General features: G+C 32.7%; 1 protein-coding gene across 4 annotated transcripts in view; it reads right to left on the bottom strand.

Moving 5' to 3' along the window:
* The window catches only part of LOC124371990 (adipocyte plasma membrane-associated protein-like), a 32,893-nt gene that overhangs the window by 16,631 nt on the left and 3,437 nt on the right, over positions 1-12,825 (bottom strand). For all 4 annotated transcript variants that reach the window (XM_046830371.1, XM_046830378.1, XM_046830364.1 and 1 more), the window contains 4 exons: positions 11,664-11,778; positions 9,389-9,594; positions 1,115-1,231; positions 372-540 (listed from right to left, as the gene is read on the bottom strand). In XM_046830371.1, the coding sequence (XP_046686327.1) occupies positions 372-540; positions 1,115-1,231; positions 9,389-9,594; positions 11,664-11,773 (602 nt within the window). In that variant the 5' untranslated portion in view covers positions 11,774-11,778. The remainder of the gene's footprint in view (positions 1-371; positions 541-1,114; positions 1,232-9,388; positions 9,595-11,663; positions 11,779-12,825) is intronic.

Here is a 12,825-nt window from a genome sequence, read left to right as displayed (position 1 = left end):
GCAGTTCACACTTGGCGGGATTTTCAATTAACGCCGCCATTTTAAACTTTCACAGGAGACGCAAACGTGACCTCGCGGTACCGCTACTCAGCTCACACTGAGGCAGAAGGTGTGGCTAACGAACAAGCTATCTACCGCGGTGGTGGGGGAACTGCGCCGCCCGTGATGCGCAATCGTTCTTTACTTTCTGGAAGACCCTCGTATATTACTTATACATAAGAATAAAATATACACATATTTTTATTACGAAATACTACTTTTATAACTTTTACTATAGAATTTACATGGAAAGGAAAATATCTCATAAAAAAAACATTTAATTAATTCACTCAGACAAAAAGTAATCCAAATCACAAAAGAAGGACCTCTACCTTCCATTGCCATTTCCTAACATGGTGTAGAACCCATCGTGTAAGTAGTGGGATGTAGTTGAATCAGTCCAGTAGATGGTACCATCCTTGGCAACGGTCACAGAGTTGGGCAGCTTGGGCACTTTCTTCTCTATCTCTGTGTCCATTGAGACTAGTTGCTCATATTCACCTAACATTTTGAAACAAATTTTTTATTTCGATTTGATAAACAAATAAATAGACTGTTGGGATGAGTATCTGTTTAATAATTATATTTTAAACTCTTTTAGCACAATTAGGTAGTACATATTGTCAAAAATTCTAAATTTTAGATTATTATTTTTAAAATTCACCAATAAATTCTGAACAAATTATATAAATGCTAATTTTTAAATACAAAATTGAGTTAAATTATAATAACATGAAGGTCACAAAAATATATTCTGAAGAAATCCCAAAGTAAAACTACATAAATTTAAATCCAATTCCTTGATATTTTCAAGACGTTTGTTTCGTTAAAAAAAATACTAAAAATAAATATTTATTTGACCAATGATTTTACTTGTATTGAACTGTTTATCCTTCTGAAAATATCCCTTTATTGCATCGGCACTTCATTTATATGTGCTACACTAAACAATAATTCAAACAAACTTTTTACCATTGAAGGTCAAGTTTAAAACTACAAGAAAAATATGATTACATTTTTATTATAACTAAACAAAAATAAAACTATGAAAAGTAAATGCATGAAGTTAACTTACCAGTAGAAGTATTAACTTTGAAAACGCCGTAATACGCATCAACTGCATACATGAATCCCTTCCTGTCAAATGCTAAGCCAAGAGGACGACCACATACTTCAGGCTCATATAATCCTTCTAAAAAATACACACTCAAATTTAACCTTAGAACACCAGACCAGTATAATGAAGGTAGGAAAAACGTAATACCAAAACCATCTGACTTAAGAACTACTGAGAATACCTAGAGGTGAAACAGCCATACTGCAGAGTATTAAAAACAATTAATAACTTGGTTAACCCTGAGATAACCCCCAAATCTGATGAACAACATGTGTGTGTTGCTTCAACCAATTTAGCATATACAGGAGAGTTATCACAATATCTTTGGTACAAATTAAAAGAGGGGATTTCAATCTTTAGTTATTAACACATGTCATCCTCTTTGTTTTTGTAAAAATGAATAAATACTATTCACAAGCATTTTTCTGCTTAAAATTAATTTGTGAAAATAAAAATAATGGATATTTCATTGCTCTGTGTGATGAGATGTGATGTCTGAATGAAAAGTGAATACCACAACTGAAACAACTCTAATCTTTATACAGCTGCAAACAAAATGCTAGTTGCACAAACTATTTATTTAAAATAAACATTCGTAAACACGTAACTATACAGAAGTGTTATTTTTGCATTTCAACATACCGAAAATATTATTTTAGTTTACACCATTATTCTTTGAGCAATCAACTTAAAAAATAATAATCAGTTAGACAAAAAAACACTTGAAAGATTGATTTAAGGCAAGTTTATTTAGTTTTTGACCACTATGAGCATGATCTTATATCCGCCAAACCAAAGTAATTGTTGAAGCTCAATTCTGTATTCTACCCATCTGTCTCTCTTTGCATAATACACTTAGTCTGTTTCTCGATTCGTAAATTATGTTTTATGAAGTGATAAATTAGAGCATATAATAATTATTTTCTGTTTATACAGGAAGGTATTTATACATTTTCTGGCCATGTTTGACAATATTCTTTTCGAACTTTTGATTCTTATTATATTATTTTGGAACTAATTAGTTTGGGCCTGCTCAAAATTTTCTAATATTTTCACTATTTATGAATAGCCAAAAATTGTTAGGTTAATATCGATTGGTACTTTCCGTGTTTTATTATTTATAGTAAATTTATTTCTTCACTGAATCTTATAAATTTGGTATCTTCATCTTTTACAAGAAACACTCTAATATATACTTACATTACAAATATAAAAACAAATGTTACTAACCTGCATTATCATGTTTTATAACTTTTTTGTTTCATAATAATTTTTTAAATTTTACTTATACAGTTTTTATATTATTAATTTATAATTTGTTAGCCTATAATAACACAATAGTACATCCTTAACCCGGGATCACTCGCGTGTTTTAGACTAACACCGTTACTCGCGTGTTAGGTTGAATCTAAACATTTGGAAATATTGAATAAAAACTCATTTTCCATTAATTTTTTTGTTTTTATTGTACATAATTGCATCTTAAACAGTACTTTATACATTATTATGAAACATTTTAAATGGTTTGTTATAAAAAAATATACATATTGATTATATGAGCAGTTTTGAAAAAATGCCCTCGAGTGCCAAAAAAAAAAAAAAAACATTGTAATATTCTTAAAATGTACATTTACATAAACATGTACAGTCTCTGATTATCACAAAGGTTGTTCTTGATCATTTACCTCTACATCTTGAGGGTTTTCTGCAGCTGCGCACTGGAAGCATGTCAGCACTGTAGAAGAAAATATGCTCTTTGCATACTGCGTGGTTACAACCACTAAAATCTGGCCTGTGTATACCTGTTTTTTCTAATAGGACAGTATACACATCGGGTTTTTTGTCCGTCTTCTGGAGGTGGTGCTGGTGTTGCAGGTGTTCCCACAATGCTCTTGATCTTTTGGCGAAGTGAAATTGATAAGTTCGTCAGTGATGACCGTCTTGTAATGTGGGGGATTGCACTCTAGCCAACTCGGTTAAATACTTCCGTCTGGGCATTAAAATGTTTGTGTTACTCTTCAGAATTATCTGGCTGTTTAATGGCTCCAATATTCAACAAAGAACAAAATACAGTGAACGGCCATCTGTTAACAAATCCTTGAAACACAATATTCTGTTTTCATTCTGTCCAACCACATCTACACTTCCTTTTGTGAGGTTGTAAAATGTGATTAGTTCTGGTTTCAAAATTATCACCACTTTCTTCGTCAATCACTCCTTGTTTGTGCATGGTTGATCCGACTAAAACATTTTTATTTCTCTTTGGAATGGTATGAGGCTAGCATACAGTTGTTTGGGCTTTTGGGAGAAGGCAAATATAGTACTCTTTACTGGACGTTCACGTAAATTGGTCGTGAGTTCTAAAGGCAATTGGCGCTTATTTTTACGAACAGTTCCTACTACAGTAAGTCTGTGATTTGCATAGAGGTCATTAGCCAATGGTATGTCCATGAAATAATTATCCATTGTAACATTTCTCTTCCGGAGTTGTCAATGGGGTTTTATCATACGTTTTACAACACTCACTACATCATTGCCTAAATCAAACTCTCCTGGAGGCTGTTTTCCAGGATAAATCTCGAGGTTGTTTGTAAAAAAAGTCCTTGCATCAACCAGTGCGTAAATCTTTATCCCGTATTTCGCGGGTTTGTTGGCAATATATTGCCTGAATTGGCACTTGCCCCTAAACGCCTCCAACATTTCCGTCTAGAGTTGTTAATGCACCTAGATTGTAGGTGTCTTGACATTTTTTTTACAAATGCCTCAAACACGTCCCGTATTGGTGCTAAGTTATCCTTAGTTGATCGGGCAGGTCTTGTGCTCTTCTTATCAAATCTTATGGCCTGAATGAGTGTGTTGGAAACGTTTTTTTTAGACATCGTAGCCACAAAGAAATCAGGAGCAGTGCCATCATTTGCCCAAAGCTCATCAATATTCAAATGGTTACCTTTCTTGACACCAGCCAAATACAAAAATACAAAAAATGCATGTAATTCGCAAAAAATCTGTTTGAGGGCAGTCTTTTTCTCTCTTGTGTACTTTTGGCTCATAACTAACAGCTGTTCATTTGTACAACGTACTATTTCATCAATTAACGTGTCGGGAAAAAACAATTTCCACGTGTCATAAATTGTGTTAGAATGACGTGCCATAGCCTTTACTCCAGGTAGTGTTGTAATTATATTTTTGCCTAGGTGTTCTTGAACTGGGAGGTTCATGTACATTCCATCCGTGATTTGGTCTCTTCCTACATAGTACGGTTGTAAGTTAGAGACTAATGATAGATTAGGCCTACTTACAGTTGGTGTCGTAACACTGGGTTCACATGGACCAGCACTTTCAGTAAATTCATTAGGTTCATTCTCGAAGTCTGACTGCTCTGAGTTGGTGTCTTGATCATCAATTTCAGTTGTTGCATCCAAATCTGACACGTTCATCGTGCAACAAATTCTCCTCTTCTTCTAACCAACACCAAAAATGTGTTCATTGTTCATTTTTAAGTATCTGTTTATAAATGTCACTTAGTTCAAGCAAACAGATTAACTACACCACAATATTAAAATTAAATCAACAAAAAAACTAAAGTTGAAACACAAACAAAACACTAACGCGGTTACTCGCGTCGTTAGGTAGCACCTAACAAATGAGACAACATCGTTACTCGCGCGGTTAGGTTGGCACTAACAGCGCGCGTATGGCTATGGCTACACTCCCCTCCCCACCAGTTACCCCCCACCACACGGAACTTACTCTTTTCGCGCGAAAACATGCTCAACAGACACTTCAACGAGGAATAGACAAAAAGACGAGAAAAATATAGTAACTTTGACTAGTAATATTGTACTCCATTTACCAATGTTAGGTTCAACCTAACAGCGCGAGTGATCCCGGGTTAAAAGTCATGTAACAAAAATACAGTACCGTTAAAAATACAAACATTTTATTATTTTTTGTTAGAAGTTAAACAATTACAGCCAGAACACTTTTGACATTTACATTTTACATTGATTAAAACTTTCATACCATTTTCATAAATTGTACATGTTAGGAACCCCTATACAGTACAGTAATGATATAAAAATAACAAATATGGCACTAGAGTAAAACTCTTTTTAAAGATGTAAAAGAATTATTGGTTTCCGTGGAAATATTAATTTTGACTGTTTATATGTAACATAAATTAGTCAAAATAAACATACTTGTAATGTTTTAGAATCGCAATACAACGATCTTTCTGATAATTACATTACCCAGTTTATAAGTCATACTAGGTAGCCATATTTTGATTTTAAAGTTGGCTATTCTGTGCATTTCGTTTCTCAGCTGTCAACATTAGACAGCATTGTCGTTGTTGTTTACAGTTGTACTTTAGTTGTTCGTGAGTGTTTTGAGTGAAGTGAGATGTGCTAATGACTTCTTTCTATCAAAATGAAACGTTCTCATTCACCTGTTAGTGATAATACTATCGCTAGATTAGTAGAAAGTGAATATCTTTCAGACGGTTTCGTGAGTGAAATTTCAGAAAATGAAAAAGTGTCGAGTTCAAGTTCGGTTGTTGACGATACAGATAATGGCCCGACCTACGATCCCGTTGGACAGACACCATGCTACCATCCCGGTGAAAAGTTGGTTGATGCTACCACTCATTATTGTGTAAGTTTTTTTGTATACAAAGGAGCCAAAGGCAATGAGAAGACAACGGTAAAAGAAAAAGGTTTAGGCTTTACAGTAGTGGATAAACTAATGAGTATGTCTAATTTGTACAATAAGGGATACCACGTGTTTGTGGACAATTTTTTCACCTCCCTGACATTGGCAACACATCTATATTCTAAGGAATCCTTTATAACTGGCACTCTAAGGCACAACCGTAAAGGTATCCCTGCTCAAATGATACAAAAATTTAAAGTTGGTGAAACAAAATACATGAGGAAAAGTCAAATGATTATTCTTGGCTACAGACAAAAGCAGGCACAAAAAAAAGCAGGTTTTGCTGTTGTCTACAAATGATGTCGCTGCTTCAGAGCGTAAAGTAAAACGCAGAGGAAATTTTACTGTCATATCTAACAAACCAAAAATGATATGTAATTACAATGCTAATATGGGTGGGGTTGATGGATCAGACCAAATGCTATACCAATACCTGGACGATAGGAGAAGTTTTAAATTTTGGAAAAAAATTACCTTCAATCTCTTATCCAGAATGCTTTTGAATGCCTATATATTATACAAGCAAAACACTACAAAGCCTATATCACATCTAGAATTTCTGGTATCCATTGTTGACGAGCTAGGTGATCAGTGGCTTCAGTTGCAGGAAAGTGCCACCAGTCCTAGACCTATGGCAAGCATCCGTGGTGGTGGTGGTGGTAATGCTGACGTCAGAAAATGTTTTGAAAAAATTGGAGAAAAAAAGGAAAAAAAACTGTTGTGTATGTAGCGTAGCAAGCACTAAATCAGGAGGAAAACGAAAAAAATCATCCTATATGTGTGTTAAATGTAAGAGAGGAGTGCACACCAAGTGTTACCCTCTACACTTCTGCTGAATGTTCTCTTCAAATTTTCTATTTTGTACATTTTTATGTAAATAGTTACTTGTTATTTTAAGTGATCCCTAGAGAACAATATTTATTTATTTCAAGAGAGTTACTAGCCTATTGATCTGTGAAATATTTTGACTCTTGTGTTAAGACCTTCAAGAAAACAAGAAGACATTTAACAGATTAGGCAAAACAGAGTGTTTTTCCAGGTTAGCACACTTTTGGATGTTCTTTTTGTTCTTTCACAATTTTTAATTTATCAGTTTGAAAGTTTGCAAATTTCAATAGAATAAAAGTAGGAATTCAGTGATGTAATCAATGTTTTTCCAATGTTCATTTTACTGTTGTGTATCACAAGTTAAACTCAAAAAAGTAAAAAAATAAAAAATTTTAAATACTAATAATTAAATTTTTTTAAAGTAATGTACACAATTTTTTGTCAAATAAAGTGCAGGATACAAAATACAACTATTTAAGTTAAAAACAAAAAAAAAACCCATGAATTTATCTTAAAAAATAGTGTAGTTACAATTGTTTAAAGAATTACGGTACATTTTGGCTAAACGTGGCTGGCAATCTTGGTACAAACATGCATGTGTACGCCTGGCATTCCTGGTACAAATTTCGAAAATTTTGTTTGGCACTAAAAGGGTTAAATCATCACAGTCTACTATGGACCAGCAGAATGTAAGTAAAATAAAAAATTGTTGCTAGGCAACTGGTTACATTATACCAGCATACTTATTTTTTCAGTATTATCTAACTATTAAATATTATTATGAAATATAATTATATTTTTGTATTTATACTTAAATTTTAGATAATATGGGTATTTCACTTTTTTAGGAGAATTTCAATTAAAATATGTCACTCACCCTCAAAAATAAAAAAAAGTTCACTTATTTACAGTTTTAAATTCTTTTTGTTTTTAAAATGAGCCTACAATTATTCTAAAGGTCTTTAAAAACAAAATAAATGTCTCAATTTGAACTGGGATTAAATTGAAAAATAGCCTACGAGTGAAGCTTTTAAAAGTTTGTAATAAAACATTCCTAATTCAGTTGATTAATTTTTTATTTCAAAACGGCTTGTTGCTTTCTGGATAACCCTTGTATAAAACACTAATTTGTCAAAAAATTACTAATTTTGAAGAATTTTTAATTTTGTAAATATTTTTATATACGTTATGTTTAAACAAAAATTGTTATTCTTGAGTTACTTTCTAACTAAGTTGAACATACTTCACCTAGCATGTGACAATGTTTTTTACTAAAATTAAAATTATCATGAATATATGTAAGATATTAAGTTTAAAAATAAAATAAAGGGAAATATTATGAGTAATATTTTTAATAATTTTGTTGGATATTTACCTAAACTTTCTGTTTCCTAGGAAATTTAGATAGTTTTATTCACTTATATACCAAATTACTTTATAAATAATAAAAGATACTGTACATTGTAAAATAATCCAAATAACCTTCATCTTGGTGTTCAAGTTCTTCATCCTCACATAAAACGTGAATTGGCAAATGGTTTTTTGAGCAAAGGAAATATTTATGTCTACCGTGCTTCTATCGCTATCACTGATATCAGAATTGTACTCGCAATCACTGTCTAATTACAAAGCAACAATAGAGTTCTGCAGTTTTTTTACAACCATTATGATCAACTTCTAATCTAAACAAAAACAAACAGGCGATCAATTCAGTGCTACCAGTAACAAACCGAAATTAAATGCATTTTCCTTGTAGTAAAAGAATCTATGAAGACCACAGCAACGCTATCTCGCAGGTATTTTCAGAACATAGACGTCGAGACTAGCTCATTGCTCAGCATTCATCCGAGACAGCTCTGTACGAAACCAAGTTGTCTGTCTTCCCCAACAGGTTAAGCCAGATTAATGAATGCAGTCTCTGTGGAGTGGCAGAAGAATCAGAAAAGTACACATGGCTGAACTGTCCTGCTATTTGTAAATCAAAGCTAGGAGCTTATATGTTGAGCCTAAAGGGCATCAGAGAATAGAAGCCCATAAGTAAGAGAGGCAAAAAGTTCCTTTTAAGACTAAGTGCAGGGTATTAAGACTCTTTCCCTCATTCACAAAAAAAGTTATCTTGTAGACAGTGTTCTTTAGTGTGAGTGTCATTATTATTCTACTGAATAATGTAAAACAATCGACTTTCATTAGTTTTCTCAAACATGTTTGTTAATATTCTATTAGATTGCAGTTGTATGTAGAAGTTGAAGAATCAGCTAAATTTACTCCCTGCTATTTAGCGCTATTGATATATTGTTTTCCTGTGCTGTATTTACAACAGTTACTAGTTTTGCATTTTATGGTAAAAGTTACATACATTATTAGGTGCTATTAATAATAATACTATAAATAATAATAAAATAAACTCAGGGCAGTTCCATGCGCCGTGGCATTATTGTTTGGCTGCCAAAGCATAAATTCATATGCACCCCCTAGGGCACACATACGGCCCTACAAATTGATCTGCAACAGATTAATGTGCAAAAGCCAAGGCAAAAAATTACTGAAAAATATTTAAAATAATAACTTGTAACTATTCAACTTTATTTCTGCCAACCTTTTGCAGTCTATTTAATTAAGCAAAATCTTAATTAAAACAATTCCAAATTTCGTATGTACTACTAAAACATATCAAGATACCCATTTTGTACCTACCACACTTTTTCCCAAATTTTACAACTGGTACAATCTTGTCTGCGACAATTTTCGCCACATAACCTCCATCAAGTGTTGTGTATAAAACACCATTATGAACTTCTAAATGCTCTGGTCCTCTAATTTCATCTTCAAACAGTCGTTCTGCATTGTTCAATTTATTGTTAACAGCCAGAGCTCCTTCCAATGGCCGGGATGGTGTTAAGCTGAAGAAACAATTTTTAATATTTAATGAAGCACAGTACAAATACCACTAATTGGAATATATTATTTTTAAAGGAAAATGTCAAAATTCATGTATATTTTTTAGCGTAATGTGTTAGGACCCTGAAAAAGTCTTCTAAACTACAATAATTTTCAATAATTTTTTCTCTGTAGATTTCTGCTGAGTGGGAGAACTAAGTGATATTGAAATGCCTTAAGTTCCCACCATCACTCTGAAAAGATAACTGATTGATGTAAAAAGTTGTAGGTACATTTTTTATACAGAATCTGCCTAATACAATTATCCTCATGGTAGCACTTATGGGAAATGTTTACATAACTTCACCAAACATTACCCACAGAGTCCAAACAATCCTCAGTTCCAAAGGGTATATTATATTCATTCCGTTAGGTGATGAGGCTTTTGAAAATTATAACGGTTTCAAAAAACAGGTTGTTGAAACTAGGTACAAAAATTGATCTTATAAATATCGCAGCTGAATTCATAGGCCAGTGTGGTACAACACCCTGTTTCAATATGGTAGCCGTTCAAACTTAACAAAAATTCACAATTCTATTCACAGTTTATTGACCTAGGGAAAATGGTTTTGTTCGACCGAATCCTGTATTTCTAAAATAAACCATACTAATATTTCAGTCCTCCAAAAATTTTCCTATATCTTCTGACTGAGCTGGAAGGACTATTTGTTATTCTTCAGTTTATCATTCCATATCCTAAACTACCTGCACCGCTGATGGCATTTTGAAAAACAGTCTATTTTATAATGTATGATGTATGCAAGTTACTAAAATGTCCCACAATAAATAGACATTTCGGCAAGAATTCATAATAGTGAGATCTAACATTATAAAATTGTTATTTATCATTAAGGATTATTTTGAGATTCTTCCTCAAATTATTTATGACTAAAATGTTGAAGATTCCAAAGAACACAGTATATTTGCCCCATTTTAAATAGTGCAGTCATATAGCTCAATATTGACAAGCATTTTCATATAATGACATCTATTATAATAAGTTTATTAAAAATTGGGAGAGACTGTCAAAGGTTTAGAACTTTGGATCTGCATTAGAAATAGTAGATGTTGAAATCGCCTGTGACCAAGAACTTTTTATCAATTATAGATTTTATACTGCACCGACCCCCTTATTCTGTTTCATAAGATCCATGCTAAGGTCATGAAGTATTATAGATGCACACGAATACAACTGTATAACATTATACATGACTAAGAAATGTTTTGATTTCACAAACCTATTGTTGTCAGATTCTAAAAAATACTGTATGACTGTGGATAATGAGCATTAAGTATAAGTAAAGATTGTATTTTAAAGGTCTGTTCTGTAAGTATTACTATTTTACAGTAGTTATGATGTGCATTGTTATATTCTACTGTCTATTGATATATATACTACTGATATAAAAATTGTTTATTTTAAATCTAATACAGAAGTCACAAAATATGTTGAACACAACTGAAAAGAGTCTTATGATGTTTAATTGATGCAAAAACTATCAACAAACTTCATACTAAGTGATTAAAGACTAAATTAATGACTAAATTAAATTTCATTCACAGTCAAATATTCTTATCTAAAGGGGTTGGAAAAAATGAACATAGAAAATATTTGCTATTTTTGCCATCTTAATAGGTTACTCATGTAAGGCAAAAAGTAAAAATAATTTGAAACACAAAAGTTCTTATATGACTAAAAGTAATAATAATAACTATAAAATTTGATGAACCATGTTAAGTATTAAGTAAAAAATGTAGTGCAAATTTTAGAATATTAATACAGGAAAACTGTATAACAGTTTTTATGTTTAATGTCTTTAAAATCCAAACTTTAAAAATTTAAAGTCCTATCAAAATAAAAAATAATCTATTACTGTAAATAATTTCTTATTAAATCTTCTAAAAAACAACAAATAAATAAAAATATAGAAATAAAAATGAATTGTAACAATAGCTTCCAGTAATAAGATGGTTCTATTTTACCATAAATAAGAACGCATGAATAAGCTTACTATTACACGTGTTTACTTACGTGTATGCTTCAAATTCCATATCAGGAGGTATGCCTGGGACAAATGTGATGATCAGAAAAATGACAGTGAGTTTCAGCAGTATACCAAATGTTCTCGATACAAATCCCATTATGTCTGTAAAATAAAAATTCAAGTGGGTACCTGATACAAAACCACTATTCAATATATTAACACAGCAAAACTATTATATCCTCCTGATTATACTTTTTACTTTTAATGAATTGTAACAGATGATGGAACTTGGGTTCGTCCTGTCACAACGGAATCCAAACAGCAGTCAATGGAGTGGCGACACACGTAATCCCCGAAGAAACAAAAATTCAAGCCAACAATGTCTGCACAAAAAATCATGTACACTACCTTTTGGGATTGGAAAGGTGTTTTGCAGATTGATTTTGTCCCAAGAGGTGAAACCATTAATGGGGCAAGGTATTTCAAAACCTTAAGAAAACTAAGGCGGGCAATCCAAAACAAACGGAGAGGAATGCTTAGTAATGGAATTGTGTTGCTCCATGACAATGCTCAGCCCCATACCGCTGGTGACACTCAAACACTGGTTCAACAATTTTGTTGGGAGCAGTTCGATCACCCGTCCTACAGCCTGGCACCATATGACTACCATTTGTTCCACACATGAAACACAAGCTAGGCGGCCAATGCTTTGAAACAGATGATGAAGTGAAAACTGCCGTGGAGTTGTGGCTACATTCGTTGACAGGAACCTTCTACGAAGAGGGTAACATAGACAAATTGATCACCGCTATAACAAGTGTTTAAACATCGGTGGAAACTATGTCGTAAAATAGTTTAAGGTTTAATACCACAAAAATGATTTTGTTAATTTGCATTAAGATTGGTAAATGTTTACTTTGGCCATTTCACAATATTTGATGGTTTTTTAATAAGAAATGCTTAAAAAGTAAATTTAAAAACCAAGAGAAAGAATTCAATTTTGTAAAGGCTAAATGTTCTTGTAAAAGGAACTAATAGTTTAACAGGCTTCTTCTTCTAAGAGGCGGCCTACTGCCATGCACTTAAGCCTCAAGGGCCTTTTGTGCACCCCGGAAGCACACCATGACGCCTATCAGTCTATGATTTCAGCAGTTCCACAAACCGCCAAAAACAATCTATCAAGTCCTCCTGGGGAAATTCACCACCCTG

This window comes from Homalodisca vitripennis, chromosome 1 (assembly GCF_021130785.1).
Source record: "Homalodisca vitripennis isolate AUS2020 chromosome 1, UT_GWSS_2.1, whole genome shotgun sequence".
NCBI lineage: Eukaryota > Metazoa > Arthropoda > Insecta > Hemiptera > Cicadellidae > Homalodisca > Homalodisca vitripennis.
Note: the sequence above shows the minus strand (reverse complement) of the source record. Positions and strands in the feature narration are given on the sequence as shown.